Here is a 25,630-nt window from a genome sequence, read left to right as displayed (position 1 = left end):
TTGTTGTTTCCTTGTTATTCCATTGCTGGGTATTGTGTTGTTTCCCTGTTATTCCAATGTTGGGTATTGTGTTGTTTCCCAGTTATTCCATTGATGGATCTTGTATTGTTTGCTTGTTATTTAATTGCTGGTTATTTTGTTGTTTCTTTGTTATTCCATTGCTGGTTATTGTAGTGTTTCCTTGTGTAATTCCAAAGTGTCACTTCATAACTGGTTATGATTTTGTTTATGCATTATACCATTACTGGTTATTGTGTTCTGAATGCATTAAACCATGACTGGTTATGGTGTTGATCATGCATCATACCATTACTAGTCATGATGTTCTTGATGTATTATACCATTACTGGTTATGGTGTTGTTTAAGTATTTTACCATTACTGGTTATAATGATGTTTTTGTGTTATAGCATCACTGGTTATGGTGTTTGTGGATGATATCATTACTGGTTATAACGATGTTGTTGTGTTATACCATTATTTGTTATGGTGTTGTTTGTGTGTTATAACATCACTGGTTATGGTGTTTGTGGATGATATCATTACTGGTTACGATGTTGTTTTTGTGTTATAGCATCACTGGTTATGGTGTTTGTGGATGATATCATTACTGGTTATAACGATGTTGTTGTGTTATACCATTATTTGTTATGGTGTTGTTTATGTGTTATAGCATCACTGGTTATGGTGTTTGTGGACGATATCATGAGTGGTTACGATGTTGTTGTTGTGTTACACCATTACCCTGATTACTGGTTATAGTGTTGTTTACGTAGTATACCTTTACTGGTTATGATGCTGTTTACGTGCCACACCATTGCTTGCAGTGATGTTGCTACAGCATTATTCTATGACTAGCTACCACATTCCTGTTACATCATGACACTCTCATGTCAATATCAGTATAACCGATGCTCCTGGTGTTATTGTGACTGATGAGTGCATCCACATCTGCCAGACAAGTGCTAGTCTTAGTGGTCTACCTTGGTTCCACAGCATAGCAGACACATCCATGTCAACAATGGCATCAAACCAAGGTCTGAGGTTTGTCAGTCCAAAACCCCAACAGCTGTGCTACCCCATTACAATCATAAGGGGCACAAGCAGTCAGTCCACTAACCTTAGAGGCCACTGTGCAGAGTTGTGTCCCTTTGGTAGTTAGACACCTATGATTCTAGTTTCAAATCACAGTTTGTCAAATAACCTTTTAAGGTTCATCAGCATCACCAAAATGTCAAACGTCCCATGCACCTTGATATAATTGCCACTTTGCCTACAAAGGTACTGTAAAACCAACTCACTCACTCACTCCAGCCACTTTGCCTACAAAGGTACTGTAAAACCAACTCACTCACTCACTCCAGCCACTTTGCCTACAAAGGTACTGTAAAACCAACTCATTCACTCACTCACTCCAGCCAATTCCATAAAGAAGACAACTCATCTGATACAGCTTGAGTGATATTTATTGCTAGGTAAATTAATATAATATAAAAGGTTCCTACTGGGGAATCACATTAACATGTCATTTGCCAACCTTATTCAAACCACACACATATACCTTCCAAGAAAAAAAGTTTTCTCAGCATTCACTAAAAATGGACAAATAAGTTCATTAAACACATTGATCTAAAGAAAACCCACAACTTAAAGTATCCACATAACATTGTAATGTTTGACCGTATGTTCAACTTTTCGAAAGTAATGTTATATATGAAATGTAATAAATATCCTATATTATTTACCAACTAAAACATTTAATATACCATTCCTTTGTCTTAAAAACCTGATTGTTTTAATTTAGCAGTCACTTGAAAACATTTAAATCAGAACGTGAACAGGCCAATGTTAATTGAAGGGGGACAACTCTGGTTTACAGCTTTACCTGTGTAAAAACATGTTAAACTTGTACATGTTTACTGACTCACAGATAATGTCAACCATTATGTCTAATTCCCTTTGATCTGATTTGAATTTTCTTACTTTCAATCTATCTGGGAAATAACTTAATCAAGAATAATTTCCTCCTTCTTCTGAATAAAACCAAGAAGGAAAAACAAACTTTAATAAAGTATCCCACACAGAATCAAAAGTAAATGTAAAATATCTGAGATACATGTCATAATAACTTTTGAAGTAATATGAAGTATTCAATTTCTTCAAACAAACATCTTTTAAAGACATAATTTGAACAAAAATAAATGAAGGATAGGGTCACCTCTGTTTTGAAACATTTTTCAGCTGCAACATCACTGTAACAAATATGATGCTATTATAAGAAATATATATCATCAGTATGGTTATCTGAAGTATAATATATCATCGGGCGAAGTATAGTATAAGTATAATATATCATCGGGCGATTCTATGAAGTAAGTGCAGTCTGCTCAATGTTACAAAACACAGAATGAAGCAAAAAATGATTCAAAATGATGTAATTATCATTTTGTTTTAAATATTTATGCACATAATATTATGTCAGATCAGCTGACAAATAAAACCAAATAAATATGAAAAATCACCACTCATTTGTAAATCAGTCAATCTCTGGGACCAGTCATTAAAGACAATCAGTGGGGTGGAGCAACGTCCCTACTATCCCCTCACTTTCACTCATTAGGTCTTTTAGTCTTCATCAAACACATCATATCCACCATTCCTACGAAAAATGACTGGTCCTTTTCCCACACCTGACTACATGTCCTGTTGCAATTGTAAAGACAGGTAAATATTGATTGAAAATTGTAATATGTCATTTCTAATAAAGAAAACAAAACAAATGTCACCCACTGATTTACCTTGTGGGAACTGACAAACTGTCTGTATGAAAAGGGGGATAATATAGATACACATGTGCTAGTTTGTATTCAAAGACAGTCACAATTTTAATCAAGGGACTAATGTGATATGAACGGTATCACCAGTAACAAAGAAGTGTAAATTAAATTTTGATTTTTGTTTCATTGAAAAATTCTCAAGATAAAAAAGGGCTGCACATACTTCACACTGTGATTAATAATCAAATGATTATATTCATTCACTGCAATACGTACAACCTTTTACTGTATTATTGATGTAGGTTTCATTTGCAGCTTGGAATTGGAGACATACATAGTATATCTATAAAACATAAAACACTGTATATTTTTAGCATTTCTATCATTACACATATGCTAAATATCTATTTTTCAGAATACAGATAACATTTTTCGATGGATTTGGTCACTGACAGCATATCTGTGTGTGGCACATAAGTGGTGTGGCGCGAGGTGGATGTGCATAACAGGATCGCAACAACAAATACTGAAACAGGGACACAGGGCACTAAAGCAATACCAGGCATATACTTTTCCTTAATTGTGGAAGAAAGTCATTAACTGAACTCAGAACACTGAAAACTAAGTCCCTTTCACATATTAAAAAATATTGTATCAGAAACCATTCCATGGTAATTTTTCATACAAATGAGTCACATCATATAATGAAACTGATACATTCATTTCGTTTTCTTAGGATATGTGATAAGCTTTCCCATAGTTTTCCTGTGGTACTGAAAAAGTGTCAATAGAACAGTCATGAATATTAACTCATAAAATTAAATGTAGTTTTAATTACAATGTTGCTATATAGGATTTGTTGAGATTTGAGAAAAAAACAAACCTACATACTTACAGAGATGCTGATTATGATGTCAAAAGTTCAATACAAATTACATTGACTGATCCCTTACTACATAAGCTTTTCCTCAAAACTATCTTCATATTTTTAAAACAAATCAAATGAAATTGTATATTGGTATCTTTCTATCAATATGGAAACCAAACCATTTATATAGTAGATGGCATTCAGTTGCTAAAGTATGATATATGTTAAGAATTATTTCCATTTTTTGTATCTGATAATCCATTCACATTCACTCATTATTCAGACTTTAACAACAGTGAATACATGAACACTACAACATTATTTCATAGGTGAATATCAGATAAAAATGTGTAAAATGTAAAAGTAAGAAATGCTGTTTTAACAATATTAAACACACATTTTTTTCTACATGTCACAGTGACTAATTGAAATTTGTGCCAGCACAAACACCAATAACTGTTATACAGACATTTCGATCTGTTAATGTGATGAAGCTAACATAGCTAACAAATAATAGTACATATTGAACAGAGTGATGTTTTCCACACAACTAATAATATTCCTTCATCATCGAGCCATATTTGATTCTTTGCTCCATCATTATCGTGGTAAGTAACACCTGTATCATTTAAAATATAACTAATGAGAATATTTTTCTATTTAATAGTATGTGTAGATCATTATTGTAATTATGTTACCTAATGAAGTTATATTATTTATTGTGAACAGTTGATAAACAGCAGCATCCTGGACTTAATATTTTTCACACTTGAACATCCAGTTTTGAAATCTGATTACTTCACTGATGGATAAAATTCACTCTGGAAGTAATCATATTCATGAAAACAGTTTATGTTCTCCTCAGGCATATAAAAATGATTTAATCTGACCATAGTGTTTTCTATATATCAAATTATGTATTTTTGCAGACCTAAATACTTCCTTGTTTTGAGTTCCCTGATTTGACCTGGTATGGAGCGTATTGATGGGAATTTCTGTTCATTGTATGATTTGTTTTTTAGTTTTTATGAGGAATACATCACTCAAGGTCTGGTTCTAGAGTATGACATCCCTCAAGGTCTGCTTCTAGAGTCTGACATACAGCTAATATGTCATAAATAGCACTGATAAACATCAATATATACAAGAATTGATCAAAAGTACACATCCATACAGACTGACATGAAGTCTTCGAGTTATCAACAAATCGACATGTGTATAACCATATATAATCAGAGAGCTAGCAGTCATGTAACATACCCTCTGTAAAGCAGGTGAGGTACACCATCACAGAACAACAAAGAAACAGTGAAAACAAGAAATCTCCATACCATGCAGAAAGTGATGAGAAAACGAGTCAATGTACAAAGGTATGTCAATATATGAACTACACTGATCTAATCCTACACAGTGATAACAGGGTACAGCCTCTTTGTGAGGCGTGTCACCAGACTATGTGACAAACAGGCCTGTGACATCACTTCCTGTTACATGACATACACCGAGATGCGGAATCCAGCAGCAGATTCTCAGCCTTTTTGTCAGCCACGCATCCATAGCCATCCCATAATCCACCTGGCAGTTAACTTCCTGTCAGATCCGTCAAGACATTTGAACCAATCAATGGAGAGTCTCTTTCTACCATTTACGATACGTTCCCATTATGGCTCATGACCTTGAAGGTCAAGCCAAACAAAGGCTCAAGGGCCATCCAACAATGCCGCCAAGCATTTGACCTTAATTTGGGTAAAGGTCAACCAAATTTGAAACCGACCAATCAACTCCAAGCTTTCAGACTGCAACAGTCTCCTGCTCCAAGTTTGGGTTTCGGTACGTGGAAGACTCCATGTTATCTGGGATGTCCATCTTATTTGTGTCCGAATGGCCAGCTGAGGGAGTCGGAACATTGTCTCTAGCATTGCCCGCTGCATGGTGGCAGTATGTCGATGCATCCTCACTGAGTGACCGGCTATTTGTCCATTGGTAAGGAGCCTTCATTTCACGTCTGGCCTTGCGTCGCAGACGTTTCTCTTCCATCATCATCTGCAGCTGCCGGACCTTCCCACGAAGAGCATTGTCTTCAGACTTGCCATGACTCACGGAGCTAGACATAGCTAAAACAAGAGAAATGTACATCTTAGCTGATAATCACAAACTTTATGTTGAACTGCACAGTAGAGTCGAAATTGTCACAGAATAAAGAAAGAGTTTGGTTGAAAATTCTTAATATTCTCAAAAAGACAAATAAGAACATGATCACAGTTTCTATTAAGTACATAATACTGGCAACCTTGGCCAGCTGTCTGAAATAATTGACTCATGATAGAATCTAATCAAAAGCAATTTTATAAAAAACATCTAAGTTTTATCAAAACAATGGGACCCACAGTGAACTTGACCTACCTGTGGGTTCTCTGTGGTAGTGCCGCCTAGGAGTAGGATGTTGAACTAAAAACGGGCGGCAGGTATGAAGGTGTGGTGAAGCTCCTAACAGATCATTCAATATATGTACAATAGTTGCAATATCTTTCCTAGGTCGACCTTCAACATCTTGTAAAGTTGGATCAAGTGTTCCTGAAAGATAAAACACAAATCATCAGCCCTGATTATTATCACACAAAATGAGACATTGAAAAATTTATACCTTAACATGACATAAATGAAGGAAAAGCATGTAATGATATAAGCAGAAAGAATTTACAACAAAATGTCACTTATATTGACATTCAGAAGTTGCCTATCCATAGAAGTATCCAGCCCTTGTTCATCACACTCAAGTTTTAAGTACCATTAAAAAGAATGAATGAAATAGAATGAATAAGTTTTAATTATGGTATCGTGAAGGGAAAAACATTTCAAAATTTCCCACTTGAATATTGCACAATAATTAGCGGTCCTGTCTGTACTTCCTTGATCCAAAATAACATTCACAGATTTACTTAACTATCAATATAAAACTGAGCACCCACAAGGATCACTGCAAACATATCCTTTAGTGCTCCTGATGAGGTTTTGCTAGCCAGGACCAGAAGACCTGTATAAATTTCTCACACTGGCTATGAATCACAAACAAACTTCAAACATCAATGAATATGAGCATCAGGGGAGATAACTTACCTGAAAACGTTCCCGAGTACACTCCCTGTCCAAGGTGATGCATGCTATCTATCACTGCACCAGGGCTTGAGCAAGGGGGATGCGGGGTGGTGATGGGATTGGAGGGAGTGGGGACTCGGGAGGAGACAGTCACTTGGGCAGACTCACCAACCTGAAAAATATTTGAAATATGATACATTCTTAAAATAATAAAACTTAAATGGCAACACATGAAAGAAAAGGATTCTGCATACTTTTAGTTATCAATATCATAATATGGTAATCCAGTGAGTAACAGTGAGTGTGTGAGTTCAGATTTATGCCATTTTTTGCAATATTCCAGCAATAGCAGGGCTGGGGGACACCAGAAATGGGCTTCATATATTGTACACACATGGGGAATCAAACCCGGGTCTTGGTGGTATGAGCAAATGCTATTACCACCAGGCTACAGCATCACCCCTAGCAAGTAATGAGCATCAGCCAATTCAGCAAGCCTGACCACAGATCCTGTTAACTGCCTCTCAAAACAAGCATGGGCTGCTGAAGATCAATTCTACCTCAGATGGTGTCATATTTTTTCAGTTCATACCTTTGCATGGCCTGTAAGTCGTGTCAGCTCTCGTAACTTCTGTGAAAGATTACGGCTCGCTTCGGCCAGCGAAGCGGGGGTGATGGGAGCTGAGTTAGGGAAGACAGGGTGAGTCGGAGACGTTGGTGGTGTGGACATCGTTGGTGTAGTGTGACCACGTGATCGCCGACTCACACATTGTGATGTCGAAAGTTGAAGCTGAACAAACATCATGTGATCACCCAGTCGCATTGCTAGTAAGAGTGGTGCTCGGCCGGAGAGGAAATCATTTACCTAAAACAAAAAGTTGTTACAAAATATTACATACTATATTATAGAATAATGAGTGAGTTTAGTTTTCGCTACTTTTACCAATATACCTGAAATGGGTTTTATACATTGTACCCATGTGGGGAATCAAACCCATTTGATGAGCGAGATGAGTGAATGCTTTAGACACTTTAAATGCATATGAAAGCTGTTTTAACAATCTAGAGACAATTCACCGCACAATTCATGCTACTCAAAATATGTTAAGGCACCTCAACTAGGATGACAGATAAGTTATAACATATAAACAAAATTAGCACTTCCTTGATTTCTTTTGAGACATATATACAATAACTGTTTTTCTAGCCAGCTCGGTTTATTTCACCTCAAATATGAGAAGAAAGAATAACTGATAGCCTTATGATCTATTTAACCAGATGAAGAAGTTCCACTTACTTGTGACTCAGTCAGATTTTCCAGTGCTTGCATGACTCCATTTTCTGGCCTTTGAAACTGGAAACAAGAAAGACATGGTTGAATGTAACTTGAAGGAAAATATATCAGTATTTCCCAGTGTTTGAGGCATGAAAACATTCCATGATGTCCCCTATCATTGGATTTTGCTACATGTCCTGTATCAGGAAAGCAACCTTTAACAATGCCATATTGGTAGACTAACAACTAGTATCTGAAACGAACATATTTTACAAAAAAAATAAGCTCACAATAAAAAAACAAAATGTAATGAAAAGGAGCCTTGCAACATTTTCTAAACTTGCCTGGGCGTTTTTGGATATATTTGCTTCAGGTTCTGTATGTCAGACTACTATATTGAAAACCACACAATATAGCTCAAATTTCATGTTTCAGATATCAGTTTTGAAATAATATAGATTTATTATATAAGTGCAAATCATAGTCAATACAGTCACAGGTAATAAATCTATTTGATAAAATATCACATTTTATCAGACTGTATATTGTTTTGAGAATGTGTGTTGAGCAATTGTTTTTTAAGTAGGAATAAGTTATAAATAAGTTTTGTTTTATTCATATGTATTTGTTAATTGTTATATTTTATTTTGTTTAAAAACTATTTTTGACAGGTTTACATAAACTGTCACGTGATCTGCAGGAGCTGAGGTGAGGTGAGGTGAGGTGAGGTGAGGGGAGGTCAGGTCAGGACAGGTGAAGAAAGTAATTAAACACCACATTAAATCTTACTGCACTTAAATAACCATGTGCCAGCTCATATGTGGGCATATGGTAGTGTTTCTTTGTCTGGACTACTGATTGTTTTATAGAGGCAGCCCACAGAGATAATATGCAGCAGTTGAAAATACCACTCTCACACACATTAAACTGACCAAGCCCAACTAGTCGTTGTTTTAATCCCTCAATGTGCTGCCTGGGGAAACAGCAAGTACTATCTTTTTCAATGTACTTTTAAATATATTTTGGTGTGACACTGCCGAGGATCAAACACCTATCTTGACTCTAAATAAGTACTACTTTTTCGGTATGTTTTGCTATAATACTGCTGGGGATCAAACTCAAACCTCTACTCTCCCAGCAGACACTATATGCATAAAGCCATGCAGGTGGTGTGTGATTCAGACCAAGTCTATGTTAGGACTATGGTAAACATCACTGATAAAAGACAGTAGATGCAATAACAGTTCTGCAGAAAAAATGAAAATATAATTATAAATTTATTATAATAAAACCTGTCAAAATAAGATATTAAAAGTGATTGTGAGCAAAGATCTATAAAAGAACTAAAGTCCTTCAAAACAAGAAACTATTTCTTTAAAAAAGTGTTGTTTTAGGTTAATGGCAAAAAGTCACTGTTTCTGGTGTAAACTGGAATAAAATTGATTATTTCTTGCCACCTTCCATATTACATTCAGTTTCACAACCATCCTAAGCCTGATGTTGTGTATGGATGGAATAGAACAGGAAATCAGCACTGGCAAGTGATAATCCCTATTGTTGTGCGGTACACTCACAATACCAGCGAGGCGACAGTTCACAATACCAGCGAGTCGACAGTTCACGTGCAAGGATGCAGCAATACATGTATCGTGTTGTCATCAAGCCTGACATGGATGTGTCAGGGAATATAATCACACGGTCAGCTACAGCGTAACCCTCAATCAACTCTTCAACTCTTTTTCCAACTTTACTTTTAGCCATGAAATTACCGATTAGCCAGTAAATAACACACCACTGTTGCTGTCATTGTCTGTTATTACGAACATATTTAGAAATGTAGGTTTCAGTGAATGTATTTAGTTTACGTTTTTGGTAAACATTCTCATAAAATGTAAGAAAGCATTCTCAGTGAAAAACATGTTTTTATGTATTATTTATGTAGTTACCTATAATTCACTCTTGTTTGTTCACAGTTTATTAAACACACAAAACAACACACATTTACATCCATCCTCGCACACTACATGCAGAATATGTTTACTTTCAGCTGTCAGCAAATGTACATTGAAGTATATTTTTCACCTGTCTGGTAATTTCACTCTGAAACATTCTCACCATGTGCAGCATTCAGCTAGTTTATTCAGATCGACCCCACATAACAAGGTCGCGTCACTACACGTGATAAGTGACACAGATGTGGGTCACATTCCGGCCTTTATATTCCCATATAAGGACTGGAGTTGATGACTCTGTATCACACGCCATTCGTTTACAATAGCCATGTGTTAGTCTATCTGTTATTGATAGTGGGAAATGTACGTCACTGCCACACAGCTGTGAAATCCAAAAATGATCTGTTTTAGTCTGCTTTGTTCTTACAGCCGGTACAATCAGGGCATGCAGTACACAGAGAAATATACAACACTCTAATCTTGTCAATGTCATTCAATCACTTCTACTGTTTTGAATAGTTATGTGGGATATATTCCATGTGCAGGTTGATATGGATCGCATCAATCACATTAGCTGGAGTGATACAATTATGGGCTTTTTGCCTCCTTTCTGGAGAACTTTGATAATTATTAATTATCATTAATAATGAACATGTATATTCCATTTTGGCAGAAAATTATGAATTAACATTAACAATTAACAATCATATATCATTTGGGGAGATTATTTGATACAATAAAATGAACTTTTGACTATATTTCTAAAGTTTCACATAAATGAATAATTTATCTATATAAAATATAATTATGCAAACATAAAAGATATTGGTTCTGGTTCTGTTTAATTTACTTCACTTGAATGATCAGATCAACATTATTTATGCATGTCTTACAAAATATTTATGTAGAGTCACTGAGATAAGTGACATACATGCAAAATTGTCTATTTCACATCTATTTGTCAATTCCAGACATCACCTGTCAATCAATAGGTTTCACTGACAGGTGTTTCGCACAGCAGGTAATGTACTTTCACAAAGTAAAGGCATTTTCATGTACACAACCTAGAGCTCTGACTTGACAAATCAGTCTGTCTTGCATGTGTTTTCATTTTCCCACATGAAATATACATACGGTACTATTCAAGTGACGATATTTGCATTGTACAATGACTGAGCAGCACTCGGAGTTCATTCAAAGTGTCATCACTGCACTGAACTTTATTGCAAATCTTTACATAGTTTCCATACATAGGTGCTCTGTGATTCATTATTCATGATTATCCTATGTTGTTGGTAAAGATATTTTGAACAACACGGGCATCAGTTTTAGTGAATACCAAGCATCTATGAGGATGAACGAAAGAGTTTGGTTTTATGCTGCTTTTTTAAATATTCCATCAATATCACGATGGAGGACACCAGAAATGGGCTTTACACACTGTACCCATGTAGGGAATCAAACCTGGGTCAGCATGACAAGCAAACGTCTTAACAACTAAGCTTTTCCACTAGCTGTCTATAGTGATGAACAAAGTTGACTTTTTTCATGAGCCTGAAAATGGTTATAATAATAACGTCACAACAGGGTCCCACTGGGGTTTTCAGCATAATGTATACTGCATGCATGCCTCCGCATGTGCATGCACTTATGTACATATGCATGCCTGACTACGCCTGCAGCTGTGTACAATAATGCATACACTGGACCCACCTACACTCACATCTAAGCATGGTATAATAATCAGATGCTACTTTGGAATTCACTAACGATTCTATGTGGAGTTATTAACGTGATTTTCCCCCGTTCTGACATTGTCACAGAAAAAAAATGTGAGAATCATGTGTGTTCACACAGGACTCTAATTACATTCTGTAACGTTCTCAACCTTAAACGACCGATGTTTGTGCTGAAGGCCTCGTCCACTTTCTCATCTGAGATTTTTCATCCATCATTCTGTGCAAGAGAAATAAGTGTCTAACTACTTACAGCGGCTGTTCATTCATGAAATGGCTGACCGCAGTTATGTAAACACTCACCGTCATTCCACTTGCCATATTAGGTAACAGAGTAATCCTGCTCTCTGACACAACTTGGTTGTCAAACAACGTTCCATCCTTCAAAATCCTGCAACAAAAATAGAATTGTAAGCAAATTTTCTTTACTTGAAAAAGAAATATCACTTGTTGAATGTTTTGGAAATTTTAGGATGAAGTATATGCATGAATGGGTTACAATTTGGACATGTTTAAGCTACAATCATAAACATTATCATCATCATCATCATCATCAAATTAATTTCTGTCAATAAAGTCTGTATTCTTGCCCAACTAAAACTGTAAAGGCCTTAAATGGGAAAATCAAACAAACTTGCAAGATCAGTTATCAGTATAAAAAAATCATTGCAAAAAATGTCAATGGAAAAATAAATTTGCAATAATTGACTTCCTCCTGTGCGCCTATTTCCGAGGAATACTACAAGCTGGGACTGGCTGTACCTAATGCTACGGTCAGGATTATATCGAAAACTCAGTGTCACATTGAAACTGCTTCCTTGTAAGTACATGTGCTCCCACTGAAGAGGACATCAAATTTGAAAAGCCTGTATTAATCTGTTACATCACTAACTGCTGTGAGGTCAGTGTTGAGGACCATGATTACGTGTATGCTGATTACAGGGCAGACTGACTTGCCTATGCTTGCTTACATCAGGTATGTGAGTGGAAACATCCTTGCTTCTCACAACAGGACCTAGGATCAAGTTCTAGGAATATAGGAACTCCATAGCTGAAGAGGTCTTAAGAAACCCATTTCAATATAAATAAACATGTGTTTCATAAACCTTCCTAAGGCCAGACCAAATTTATTTCCTGTTTTATGGATCCCCCTGCAATATTTTTTCAAGAATAGAAAAAAAATAAAAATTAATTTTCCCCACTTAAAAAATAAAATCCTAATGTTTTTACTGGCTAAAATTTAAACTCACAAGAAAATACTTTTTAGGTTGTAATTTGACGCATATTCACTTCATACATTGCCAAAAGTAAAATACTTTGAGTATGTAGAAGGAATATTACTTTGATTGGAAATTTTATTTTTATTTTTACAGAGGAGAAAAATCCGTAAAACAAGAAATAAAAATGGTCATTCCTAACTTAGGATGGGATGTCTTCAGAAGGTACTACTAGTCTGAGTTACTTCTAAATGATTTCATAAAGATTTAACACTGTTGATCTTGATTCAAATTTTGTGAAACCTTGATTTTTCTTTGTTAAGTATTACAACACAGGGAGGGGAGCACGCACCTTATATCAATAAATCATCAGTAGTCAAGAATATATTTAATTTCAGTGGGAGACATCTGTTTTTCATAATTTTGCCTACATGTTAAGCTTTTATTGAGTCATCAAATTAATAAAAAGAAATCTCATTTCAATTAATACTGCTACATAAATTAGATGCTACACAACTTTCTCAAAACACACAAAGATTTCATAACTTCTGCAGAAAGACATCTTTCTGCATTAACATGAAGATAAAACTCTCAATGGTGCCATGTAAGGACAAATGATCTCACAAGACTCCAAATCTTCTTAATCTAGCTCTAAAAATAATTCTCTAGAATTTCACCCCAAGGAATTCCAGGGAGAAGTATTCCTGACAATGAGGAAGTTAGTTGTTGTGACTTCTGATTGGCTGACATGGGCATCAATTATTCATGCTCTGTGTAACACCTATGTCACAGTCTGATGATATGACCACTGAATTGCAATCAAGATATACTGATAAGTAAGGCTGTACGGTGCATTCCATGATGGGAAACGGGTACAATAACTTCCTTTGAGAGCTACGTATGTTCGGTCTACTTCACTTGTGTGCCAGGAGTATAAGCTTTATTCATTGAATAAAGTTCCTGTTTGGAGTCAATTTCATGTCAGGATCTTCAGCAGCAACAGCGAGAAAGTATCTCTTAGTTCATCAAATCACCCCGAAAGCAATTTTATCTTTTTTTCATTTTCCATATTATCAGGAAATATTTGACAGTAGGTCTGAGTAACAGTTTATCTGCATTAAAATCATTATGGGCAAATGTCACAGAGAAGGAAGCTTTTTGTAACCCTCATTTCCTCCGGAGTGTGAATTTCCGAGATACATTACCAGGAGAGGAACAAGTCATCATCATCATCATCATCATCATCATCATCATCATCATCATCATCACTCTACTGCCTCAACCTAATTAGTAGCAGAAGCATTGTTACATCAGTCGTCATCACCATCATCAACAAACTGAATCATTTAAGGGAATGTATTAGTCATCCCTATTGTCACAAATATCTTTTTTATATCCATAACATAGTTGAACAGCTCCCATCCTAATGCTCAGCAGCTTACATACATGTCATGCTGTGTGTCATTGTCACCAGCTGGCCTACTTCATAGTGGCCTGGGTTACCATAAACAAATCAATAGCTGTCCTATTAATTACACAAGCTGTGGTGCACACGCCCACACAAGATCATGCTTGAAATGTTACCAACACAATTATTAACACAGCTATGTTCTAATTGTTCTGACCGTGCTTATGACAAAGCAAAGCACACATGATACGACATTAGTGTTGTAAAGTACAACTAACCTGGTACGGCAGAGGCAGGTGGTTGAGGGGTGCAAAGTACCTTCTCATTGGACATTGTTCGATTTTTGTAATTCCCTCCATGTACATGTATATATGTTCCCTTCATGAGTGCAGTCCCATGCTTAACCTTCTACCAACAGCCACCCTGTCATGCTTGGAAAAAACTTTTGAAAGAGCTACTTCCCTTTCCATATTGATGCGCTTCACTTATTGTGCTTAATATTTGTCAATTCATTGCCTGCTGGAAGAAAAACTCTCTTACACAATGTGTCTAATTCTGCAGAAACCAAGTTACAGATACAGAAAAGACACAGATGTTACCATTAATGTGGTACAAAGCATTATCTTCATATCCAATAGTTTGCATAAGCGTCATAAGCACGAACTCTTCACAGCCCTCAAAATAAACACAAAATACATCAAAAAGCAAAAAGAGAGGGCTACTGTCTGCACCGATGTACCTGAATATGTTCTTTAAAATAGACAGAACAAAAACAAATCCTTGTATGAGCTGAATATTTCATATACAATGTATCACAGCTTTGCACTAGAGCTAGATTACTTAGTACACAAAAAACATGCTTACCAAGTTGTATGTACACATACATGGACGTAACCTAGACAAAATAACTTTACCTGCTCACTTTGCATGTGGGTATACATGTTTATATGTGCTGGAATACTGTCAATTTTTAACCCCAAATTTTGATCTGAAATTGCTGCCATGAAACAAACATGAATTACTATGTAAACACCACCGCCCACTAGCTTGTATAATTGATTAGTGGCCTTGGTGACAGCGGTCATCTCCGCCTCCCACTCATATTGACCGAGCATGACCTTTGGTCACCAATGCATCTGCAAACTTCACCGCCCTGTCAACAACCTCAGCTGACCTCCAGTACTTGCATGACGTCTGTACACGGAGTACAGATATATCAGAATGTAATATGGTGTATATCTCCCTATCATCTGTCCATATTAACATAACTATATCGTCAGAGTCTTATAAACAATCTCTTTGCTGCAATGTATTTCTGATTAAATAACCTACAACTATGTGCTTTCTCATTGTTTACATGAGTGTTCACTACTAAATGATAATAAATATTTGTTTCATACTGCATAACTTGTCAATGCAAAGCATGATGGGACTACACAGTCTATGCAGCTATACGTGCACTCATAAGTTAGAACTAATCGGAAAAGTAAAAAGTATTTCAAGAAATAAATACCATTTTCAAGGTAATCCAAAACTTCATAGATCTATGTACTATCATGAAAACTAACAGTGACAATACCTATTGTATTTACAGGTGGCGAAACATAGTATTAACAAAGTTTCAGCTGAAAAGTCTATAACTTCTTGTATGATTCATCAAATTCTAAAAACTATTGCAAAGCAAAGCCCTAGTTCATGGACATGCAGTCTGTCAATACAAATCACAAACAGAGATACAAAACCTCCACCACCCACCTATTCCTATCTAATGCTCACATGACTTTAGTCAGTCAAGTCAAGACTTGACCCCGCTGGAAGGAGCTTTATTTCACACAGTTGTACTGTTGTATTCTTCATGACGTCTGTTTGCCACATATAGTTGTCAAAGAGCCACCTCATGTCCCTAGCCACCCACTCCTTCACAGCAGTCATATGATCGTCACATGTGAACATGACCTTGATTAGAGGCTGACATTTACAGTGCATTTATATGTTTAATACCTGTGAAGGTCTCACCATCAGGGAAGGTGGGCTAGGCCAGTGGATAGTGTGCTGGTCATCACTCAGCTAGGTGGGTTCAAAACCAAATGGGTATAAGGTCAAAGCTATCCATGGTGTAGTTTTGGTTTGAAATATGACCCACAGCAAAAGATATATCAAATAAAATAACAAGTGGTGCTTGACTTCCCTTTCATCAACATAACAGCACCTGGATGCATGCATGCATGTATGCAAGATGAGAACCAGTGCTTTGCTCATTGCTTGTGCCCAAATAAGGAACTGACGTCGAAACTGGGGTTCCTTTCACAAAGCCACCTTCACTAAGGTTAAACTTAATTCCCAGTCTTTAACACTGCACTAAGGCTACTTTAGTGACCTGTGATCACCTTAGTGCTTTGTGAAAGGCAGCCCTGTGTCAGAGAATGACAAGTCTAGAGTAAGAGAGTGAGCATGGTTTTAAGTCCATTTTAGCAATATACCAGTGATATCATGACAGGTGATACCAGAAATGAACTTCACACATTGTGCCCATATACAGAATAAAACCAGAATCTTCACGACGAGCGAACACATAAACCACTAGGCTACCCACCTCCTCCTCCAGTAAAGAAAATAGGCAACTCAGATAGTATTCAGCCCTCATATAATTTTTGTTCTATCTGTAGTTTACCAATTGCCTGTGTTCCACATCATCATTTGCTCTGACAACTAACTGTGCCACGCACAAAAGCAAAACAGTGAACTGAATGATCGAATTAATCACCATCAATTCCCTACACAGCAGTTTCTGATCAACTCAACCAGTGAACACCATTTTCAGCTGCTATGTAATACATGTGTCCTTCATCCCAAACTGAGTGAATCATACTGTGATTAAGAATATAAGTAAGTTAAGGGGCATTTTTTTTATATCTTCACACATCACACTAGGAAATAATGCATCTCACAAAATTGGTTGCCATCTACATATCCCAACTCTGTTTGAAATGAGCTGATAGAAAAAAACCTGCTGTTTTAGATTCTGATCAAGTATGACAGCAAGCAAAGGGCTGTTTACAGCTTCCTATAATATTCACAGTGCAAAGCCACCATAAGAAATCATTGTCAAACCTTCAATCCAAAATGACACCGCAACAAACTACAGCTGCACTGATTCTTAACCATGCTTCAGAATAAGATATTTCTAAAACTTGAAGTATGTGTTTTTTGCACAAATAACATTATATGAAGAATGTAGCTGAATAACAGACATCTAAGAGGATGAGAAAATATATGGTAATAGGTGCCTAAAAAGCAGTAATATCGGACTGTCTTGATCTGATCCTCAATTATCAACAGGAATAATCAACTGCACTGCTGTTTTTCTATTAATCATCAACTTTATGAACATCACAATCAAATTATCTTTGTGAATAATTCTGATCAGTATGAATAATAATGAGCCTGTTTAAGATATACTACTCAAAACAAGTTCAGGATCAGTTGATTGTTGCCTATAACTACAGATGATCATGGCACAACATTAACTATGAAGCAGTCTGGTGATCCTTTACTTCTTGTGAGTAGTATATATAGCTCTTTTCCCACCTGAGTAGTTCCCACTGAAAGTAGACAAAAGGTGACACATCATCGCTGAATGTTCAATAACAACAATTCACTCATAACCTAACTGTACCAACCTCAAATGTTGAATATTTACTCCATCTTAAAGCTTAAAAATTAGGAGTCTCATATGACCCATGTTTATTGAACACATACATGTACTCATATCGTATCACTATATTTTGCTTACATTCCAATACAAATCTGATCCAACTACTAATCTTGAAATGGTATTTCATAAACAGTTAAAGGAATATGTTATGAATTAATTACTTATTCTGTCAGTTTTTGGAAAGGGGTCACATGGGTGAACATCCAAAATTCATTTCTTTGTTTAGAAATAACCATCAAAGTTCATTTCACATATATTCATATATTCTTAATTGATCAACACAACATAGTTTGACTGTCACAGAAATAATGTTGTGCTTCCAAAGAAACAGTATTGTTATTAGGTATATTCACTGTCTAAGTAGAAAACAATAAGCCTTAATCAGTTACATTTGTGACTTGTAAAAATCTTTCAGTTATTCTCAAAACCCTAACTCACAACACGCATGGTCTTTGCTTCACTAAGGCTTCAATACAATTTCTCAGACTATACACAAAGATAGATCCATACTGACATTTATGTTGAAATCAGGCTCGTGATCATCAATTCCATCTGAAGACTTCCTGGTATTAAGACATAACATAACATTAGTTGTGAGGGTAGCCTACTGTACTGGAACCCAAGAGATTATGCACTGACATGCTAGTTAGATCATAGCATTGGCTAAAATATGAAACGATCTTCCTGATCCCACATAATGATGGGACTACAGTTTTCATTGCTGTCAGTTATTGTAAGTATACTAGTACCTTTCGACATGTGATCCAAATCTTACATGCATCTACCATTATTTTTCCATTCCATAATATAACATTTGAATAAACTGAATTAATATCCAGATCATAATGGCACAGTATTTCATTTAATAATACATAAAACTATAAACATGGAAAGATAGCATTGATTATTTGTGTGCAATGAGTCCCTGCCCCTAAGTCCCTGCCCCTCTCCCCTGGCTTCATGTATCACTAACTGCCTATGATTAGGCCCGACTGTAACCTTCACTTACTAACCTATATACTTTTAGTCTGTATACTTTGTACATTTAAGTCTATCCAATCATCCATGTTTCGTACGACATCAGTTATCAGAACCTGATCTCAAAAACAATTTGAAGAACTGCCATCTTATGAACAAGTTATCACTCACAAGTAAACAGCCAATCCAATTTCAGGAGCTTCCACATTGAAATGATATATGTCTGGCTGCTCAATGTAGGCATATAAGGTGCATATCACAAAGCCATGAGCTCTGACAGGACAGGAGAGACATCTGTAGTTATCACTAGGTCCTGACGTATGTTAAGCTTTACTTCTGTTCCATGTGTGGGCCTCAACTGACATTCAGAGAAAAACATGTTTGTGACAGGATGAATCAAGATCAATTTAAATCATGACAAATTTCAAAACCATTTTTATTTCAAATAATTGTACTTTTTAGTCAGGGAATAAGAAAGTTATTACCTGTTTCCATTTGATTACCACTACCAAGTCATTCAGTACGAGGAAGTTTATTTTAAAACAGCATAAATATGTTATTGATGTGTGTTTCCTTGCATTTCGATGCTGAATTCATACATAAAACATGTAATAACAACGCAAAGTGTAATGAATAATGTTTGGCATTTTTGACAGTTCGAGTTTGTAGAAACGTAGGATGTTAAAGCTTTCAAACGTTGCTTGTCAACAGGCCAGGCATTTGAGGATTTCTTGTACAATACTGCATTAGTGATTGTGCATTTGCTGTGCACTTTTGTTTAACCACACTGGTCAGTTGCGTAAAGTTCTTCTGCTTGCTGTGCTTTTGTTACCCATTACCCTGTTCGGCAAAATTGAGCATTTCACCATTACCACGTTGTGTTGTTGTACAATGTTGTACAAGTTGTTGTGCTTTTGCTTGTTACATTGTTTAACCACACTGTCCTATTGTGCCAAGTTGGTATGCTTTCTCTACCCACTGCCCTGTTGCACAAAATTGAACATCTTAATGGCACTACATCGTTTTGTTGTACAAAGTTGCACTTCTATGCCATTGTGCCAAGTCTCTTTATTTGTTGTGCTGTCAGCACCTCACTGGTCCATTGTTCTCTCAATACCCCACTATCTGTTGTATTGTCAACTTCCCACTGGTCTGTTGCGCTCTCTCTCAACACACTTCTATCTGTTGTACTGTCAACATCCCACTGTTGTGCTGTCAGCACCCCTCTACCTGTTGTGCCAAACTACTGTACTGTTGCCCCACCACGCTGGATCATTACACTTCTGTAATCTAATGTTACCAATAAATGTTAATTGTACAGAATGTACCCCAAAACAACTCTTTGAGACCTTCTCAGCAGTCTTGTGTTGGAACACCGCAGGAGACTATGACTCACCAAAGACCATAAATGTCAATGTACAAGACAGAAATAACAGTAGCACACTAAATACCCATATATTAATATGTCTCAGAAATCATCCTTGCTGAAACCCAGTCCTGAGCCACAGCATAACTTGAAACATATGCCATAGTTTAATCACAGCCCCCGGGCAAAAATATGCTGACATGTATCCCATGATTCTCTGACTAAGTTTGCCATACACATATGCAACCTTGGGTATAACAGTCTATATCTCCTTGTCTGTACCTTATTCCATAACTCAAGCAAGTATCATATTGACTCATTCTGGATGAAAAAAAACATAAAACGCTGTATTTGCATTGCTGAGATGTAAGGTTTGTAGAGTTCTGTTATGAAACAGGTGTTTTCATCACTTGGAAAGGTGTTAGGTGTCCTTCAATGAAGCGAGATCCATCTAGCCTGTCTCCATCCCAATCAAGATTCTCTAATTATATACCTTTTTCATATTTGCCATGTATAGATCGACAAGCTGGAGCCAAAAGCCACAGACAAAAATAGATTATTAAAATGATTCATTTCTTGCTGTCTGTTCTATTCTAATTGATTAAAAAGTAGACAGATACTTCAAAATACAACAAAATCGATCAATTCTTTTAAGCAAATATCTAAAAACAAAAGCAGGAGAAACTCTATCTGATCAAAACACCTCACAATGGAAAATGGTTCTTCAGTTCACAAAGTTAATACAGGAAATGTGATTGTTTTTTTCCTAATCCAAATTATAGATGAAAGTTCATTCAGTGGTCATAATTATCGAAGAGTCATTCCCCTACACTCCTCCCTCCATTATCATATCCCATGATACTATGCTGTGAAGTGCTCACAATGCAAGAATCTACTGTACTCAATGATCCCTAGAACTAAAATAACATAATGACTTTCATTTCCATAACCAAAATCAATCAGGACTTTAGACAAGAACGATATCAAGGATCCTAATATTTCTCACAAGGAAATAATATCTTGAATATTAATTTTTCAGTGAAACACTCATTCCGAGTATTTCTGTTTGAATCTGTGTGGTTTATCTTCAATAACAAATATAAAAGGGAGTTTCATGACTTTTAATGTCAAAAGAATCAAGACGAGTGACAGGACTGACATCAGTGACATTTAGCAAATCTGTTGTCTATGGAAAGGATGATGATGATGATGATGATGATGACAACGACGATGACACAGCATATCTTCACTATTGTTTATAAAGTTGACAAATCAACGACGAGATACTGACAGTACAAAGGTCCCATAACGTGTAGTACATGTCACATCACTGGCCTTGTATACCCAGTCTGTGATGGAACAATCGACCTGTCATCCTTCACATCAGCTGATGAAATGTACATCGCATGATTGGCCCATCAACAACTAAACAGGCAGGTGTGTTGAAAGTCAATGCAATGTACAACTCTACAAGTCTCTCAGTACATTTCAAAAATGAACTAGATTTAATGTAAGAGCGAAAGGGTTGAGCACTTAATGCGTTTCAGGAGCTTTAACAACCTCTGGTTTAGCATGTGGGCGATACGGTGTTTAACATGAAGAAGGCCTCGCCTGCACTAGGTGATCAACCTTAGTCACACTTGAGTGAAGCTCACTGCATGACTAACTGTGATATTTTTACACCTTGTTGAATCATGTTTTTACATTTTTTCTTTGATATGAAATTCATTTCTACTATATTTACAGCTAGACTGGGTCTGGAAAACAAGAGAAGCTGAATCTTCCCCACAATTTATCCATGGATCTTAAATTCCAGCTCCTAGGTTATTGTAACTGTCAGGCTGTTAGGCATTGAAGCTTGATGATTAAGTATGAAAATTGTAATTTTTATTGACATTTTTAACATTTTTCAACAAAATTGTGCCATTTTCAAGTTAGAGCTTTCATACAGAAACATACTGTGACTGTTTAGTTACTCAGTTAGTTTCTGAATCCCCCCACTCCCCAAGAATTCAGTATCCCATTACCATCCGTGTAATGTCCTCAACAGCTTTACAGCAATACAACGCCTATCCTATTTTTTGTTTTGTACATGTAATGTCACAGGCATCTTGAAGTGAAAACAATAAAGTAGTATTGTGAGGGTGGTGAAGGAAAGGTAGAAAGGGTAGGGTCTGGAGAAGGCTGGGGTGGATTGTTCCGAAACTCAACAACAAGAAGTCAGAGTCAGAGATAGGGTCTGAGAAACCATAGTGACTGTTGGAGGAAAAAGGAATAGTATCATGGGGTGACGGGGTTTGAGATACTAGGGGGTGACTTTCAGAGAACCGGGGTGGGGGGGGGAGGGAGATAAAAATATCAAGGGATGACTAGGAGTGAGGCTAGTGGTGACTGTCGGTGAATGGCATGGGTAGGGGAGAGATACACATACATGTATATGGGGAGTATGAGGGTTGTTACTAAGGGGAAACTGTCAGGGAATGAAACCAGGAGATATCAATTTTAAGTGGGTGAGGATGTTGTAAAACTAAGCGATGACTGTCAGTGAATGAAGATGACATACAACATATAGGAGGGAAGTTGTGACAAAGGGTGACTGTCCATGAATGAAATGGGGAGACATAAATTTTAAGGGAGGTGAGGAAGGGTTGATACTTGGGGTCACTGACCAATCAGGAGGGAAGACATAAATAACAAGAGGGGAGAGTATTGCTAGATAGGTGTGACTGACAGAATAAAGGGCAGGGACAGTTTGTTCAGATATATGAAGCGGTTGGGGAGGGAGGGGATGGGTAGAGATAATACATGGTGAGAGAATCTGGTGGGGAGAGGCAGTGTGGAGAGTTATAGTTAGCAGGAGGGAGAGAGTGCTGAGTGAGCAAGATAAGTGAGGGGGAAGGGGTGAGAGCAACAAAAACGATACAAAGGATATGGAGTCTGATGGTAGAGAGAATGAGATACACATGGTGGGGATAAGGGAGCCAGAAAGAGGGAGTGTTAGAACAGATGAGCAAATGAATTTGATCTGGAGGAGACAGAAGAACGTGACTCACTCACACATGAACATGCAATACAGGGGTCTGTTTCACAAAACTCTTGCAAGCCTAAGATCTCGTAACTTTTCTCGTAGTATTTGTACCTGGCATACTGTAACATAGGAGGTGCAAATGCTGTGAGAAAAGTTACGAGATCTTAGGCTTACAAGAGTTTTGTGAAACGGGACCCAGCTTCATTGTCCACACACACACCACACTTGGGGGGTAATAAGGGCAAAAGGTCAGACTGTCTGGTATGCCAAAACCCTCCCCTTCCATGTCTAGCAGTCACATGATTGAGAACCTTATCACATGACATATGTCATATGATCACGAACATAGGACAGTTGATTGCCCTTCCTGGTCTATGGTTCTGCTTTAGCGAGTAACTTTTTAGCAATAGTAGTTTAGCAATATTCCAGCAAAATCATGGTGGAGGTTCTGCTTTAAGTGCATGGCTTCACACTTCACAGTATCCATTCTATATCTCAATGTATTGTCAAAAGACAGTAATTTTGGATCTTTTTTTTTGTTGTTGAATGTCTTTCTATGGCTGAGTTAAGTATGCTATTTGAACTCTAACACAATGAGTGAAATTATAAATTCACTCAAAAGATCCTGGGCATCATCAGATCAAACATTAAATGTCTGCTATAAACAAAGAACCGACACAACATCTGCAATATAACTATGCCATTGCAACACCTCTGACAACAGACAGTAAACATTGTCGCCAATGTGTCCATAGGCGATGTTCTGGACACACATCACCAACAACAACAAACAGAAGTTACAACAGTCACATCATTCAGAAATAGCACCACCACCACCAACAACAACAACAGCATCGACATCAAAGGACACCACAACCACCTGTCGCAATGAAGCACACTGCAAACTAGTAATTGTCTCACATCACTTCCTCTGTGAGTCTGACGACCAAATTAATGTTCTTTGTTTCGAGTTATGACGTCAAAGCGTTCCCCAAAATATCAATTTACCAATTATCCTCCTTGATCGAAGATCCTACTCCCCCTGGTGGTCAATGGGTGAGTCACTCGCGTACTACTAAACACTGGAAGTGTCTTCTGGCAACGTGTGTCATCCTCTCTCTCCATCCCCTTTCCACAATAGCAGACATCTTCCAATTACTATTGTCTGGCCTGCTTTGCAAGCACTATGGCCATTTCCCATGGACAGTTTGACAAAAGGGACTCAAAATTACGCGATTCTCTTACGTCCTATTTGATTGTGATAAACCAAATACAGAATTCTCAAAAAAGGAAATATGGTGTGTGTTTAAAATATCCTCACTGGCCATTTTTTATATTTGCAAAAGTAAACAATCACACTAGAAGACTGTTTTCTGATTGGTTTATAATAGACGGGTGGGGCTTGTTTTGCATTGTTGATTGGTTGTGTCACCAATTGTCAATATTTGAATTTTGTACCAATGATGAAATGAACATTCTTATACCGGTAAGCTATCATGGTTGACATGTGCATCTGTATGATTTACGTCAACATATTTTGGCATTTATGGAGGAATATATGTAAAAATGGCATGCACAGTATGTGATGTTCCTCTAAAACATCAGCAAATGTAAAAGAATACTGAAGTGAATACTTAAATACGTTTCTAAAAAAGCAAGAACTCTTCTATAATCAGTGTAGGATAACATCCACTGTTTTTGCAATTAGCATAAATGTCATAATTTTAAACGAGGCAATAGTATTTTTTTCTATCTCAATTTTACAAGATTCACGTGTCTTAGCACATGTAGAACAGTTATTTGTCATGAAGAACACCTCGCTTTAGAGTGGGAGGGCTAGTCGAGAGGACCTGGCTACAGAGCAACTACGATATACAAACGTAGATGAAACACAATGCTGATATTGACGAGCTAACAAGGTAGTGAGTCATCAGCGACAGGGAAATGTCATCCGAGCTCTGTCAATCTTAGAGTAGGAAGTCGTCTAGCGTACCTCTCACCTGGCGGATGTACTAGTACTTGTCAGTGTTGTATACTGCAAATATCACATGGTAGGTTAACATAAGTTATCAAGTCCTGGATATCGCAAATGGTAAAATGTAGATGTATCAGGTGTTGTAAGTTGCAAATATCACATGGAAAATGTAACATCAAAGTGCTGTATATTGCAAATCTCAAATGGAAAATGTAATGTATCAAGTCTAATATATTGCA

At 36.8% G+C, this 25,630-nt stretch overlaps 1 protein-coding gene across 1 annotated transcript in view; it reads right to left on the bottom strand.

Moving 5' to 3' along the window:
• Positions 1–1,447: 1,447 nt before the first annotated feature.
• The window catches only part of LOC137290663 (midnolin-like), a 44,590-nt gene continuing 20,407 nt past the window's right edge, over positions 1,448–25,630 (bottom strand). Inside the window, exons 2-7 of the mRNA XM_067821743.1 lie at positions 12,008–12,095; positions 8,038–8,094; positions 7,333–7,605; positions 6,762–6,912; positions 6,048–6,218; positions 1,448–5,758 (exon numbers count right to left, since the gene is read on the bottom strand). Of these exons, the coding sequence (XP_067677844.1) occupies positions 5,436–5,758; positions 6,048–6,218; positions 6,762–6,912; positions 7,333–7,605; positions 8,038–8,094; positions 12,008–12,095 (1,063 nt within the window). The 3' untranslated portion in view covers positions 1,448–5,435. The remainder of the gene's footprint in view (positions 5,759–6,047; positions 6,219–6,761; positions 6,913–7,332; positions 7,606–8,037; positions 8,095–12,007; positions 12,096–25,630) is intronic.

Source organism: Haliotis asinina, chromosome 7 (assembly GCF_037392515.1).
Source record: "Haliotis asinina isolate JCU_RB_2024 chromosome 7, JCU_Hal_asi_v2, whole genome shotgun sequence".
In the NCBI taxonomy this organism is placed as follows: domain Eukaryota; kingdom Metazoa; phylum Mollusca; class Gastropoda; order Lepetellida; family Haliotidae; genus Haliotis; species Haliotis asinina.
Note: the sequence above shows the minus strand (reverse complement) of the source record. Positions and strands in the feature narration are given on the sequence as shown.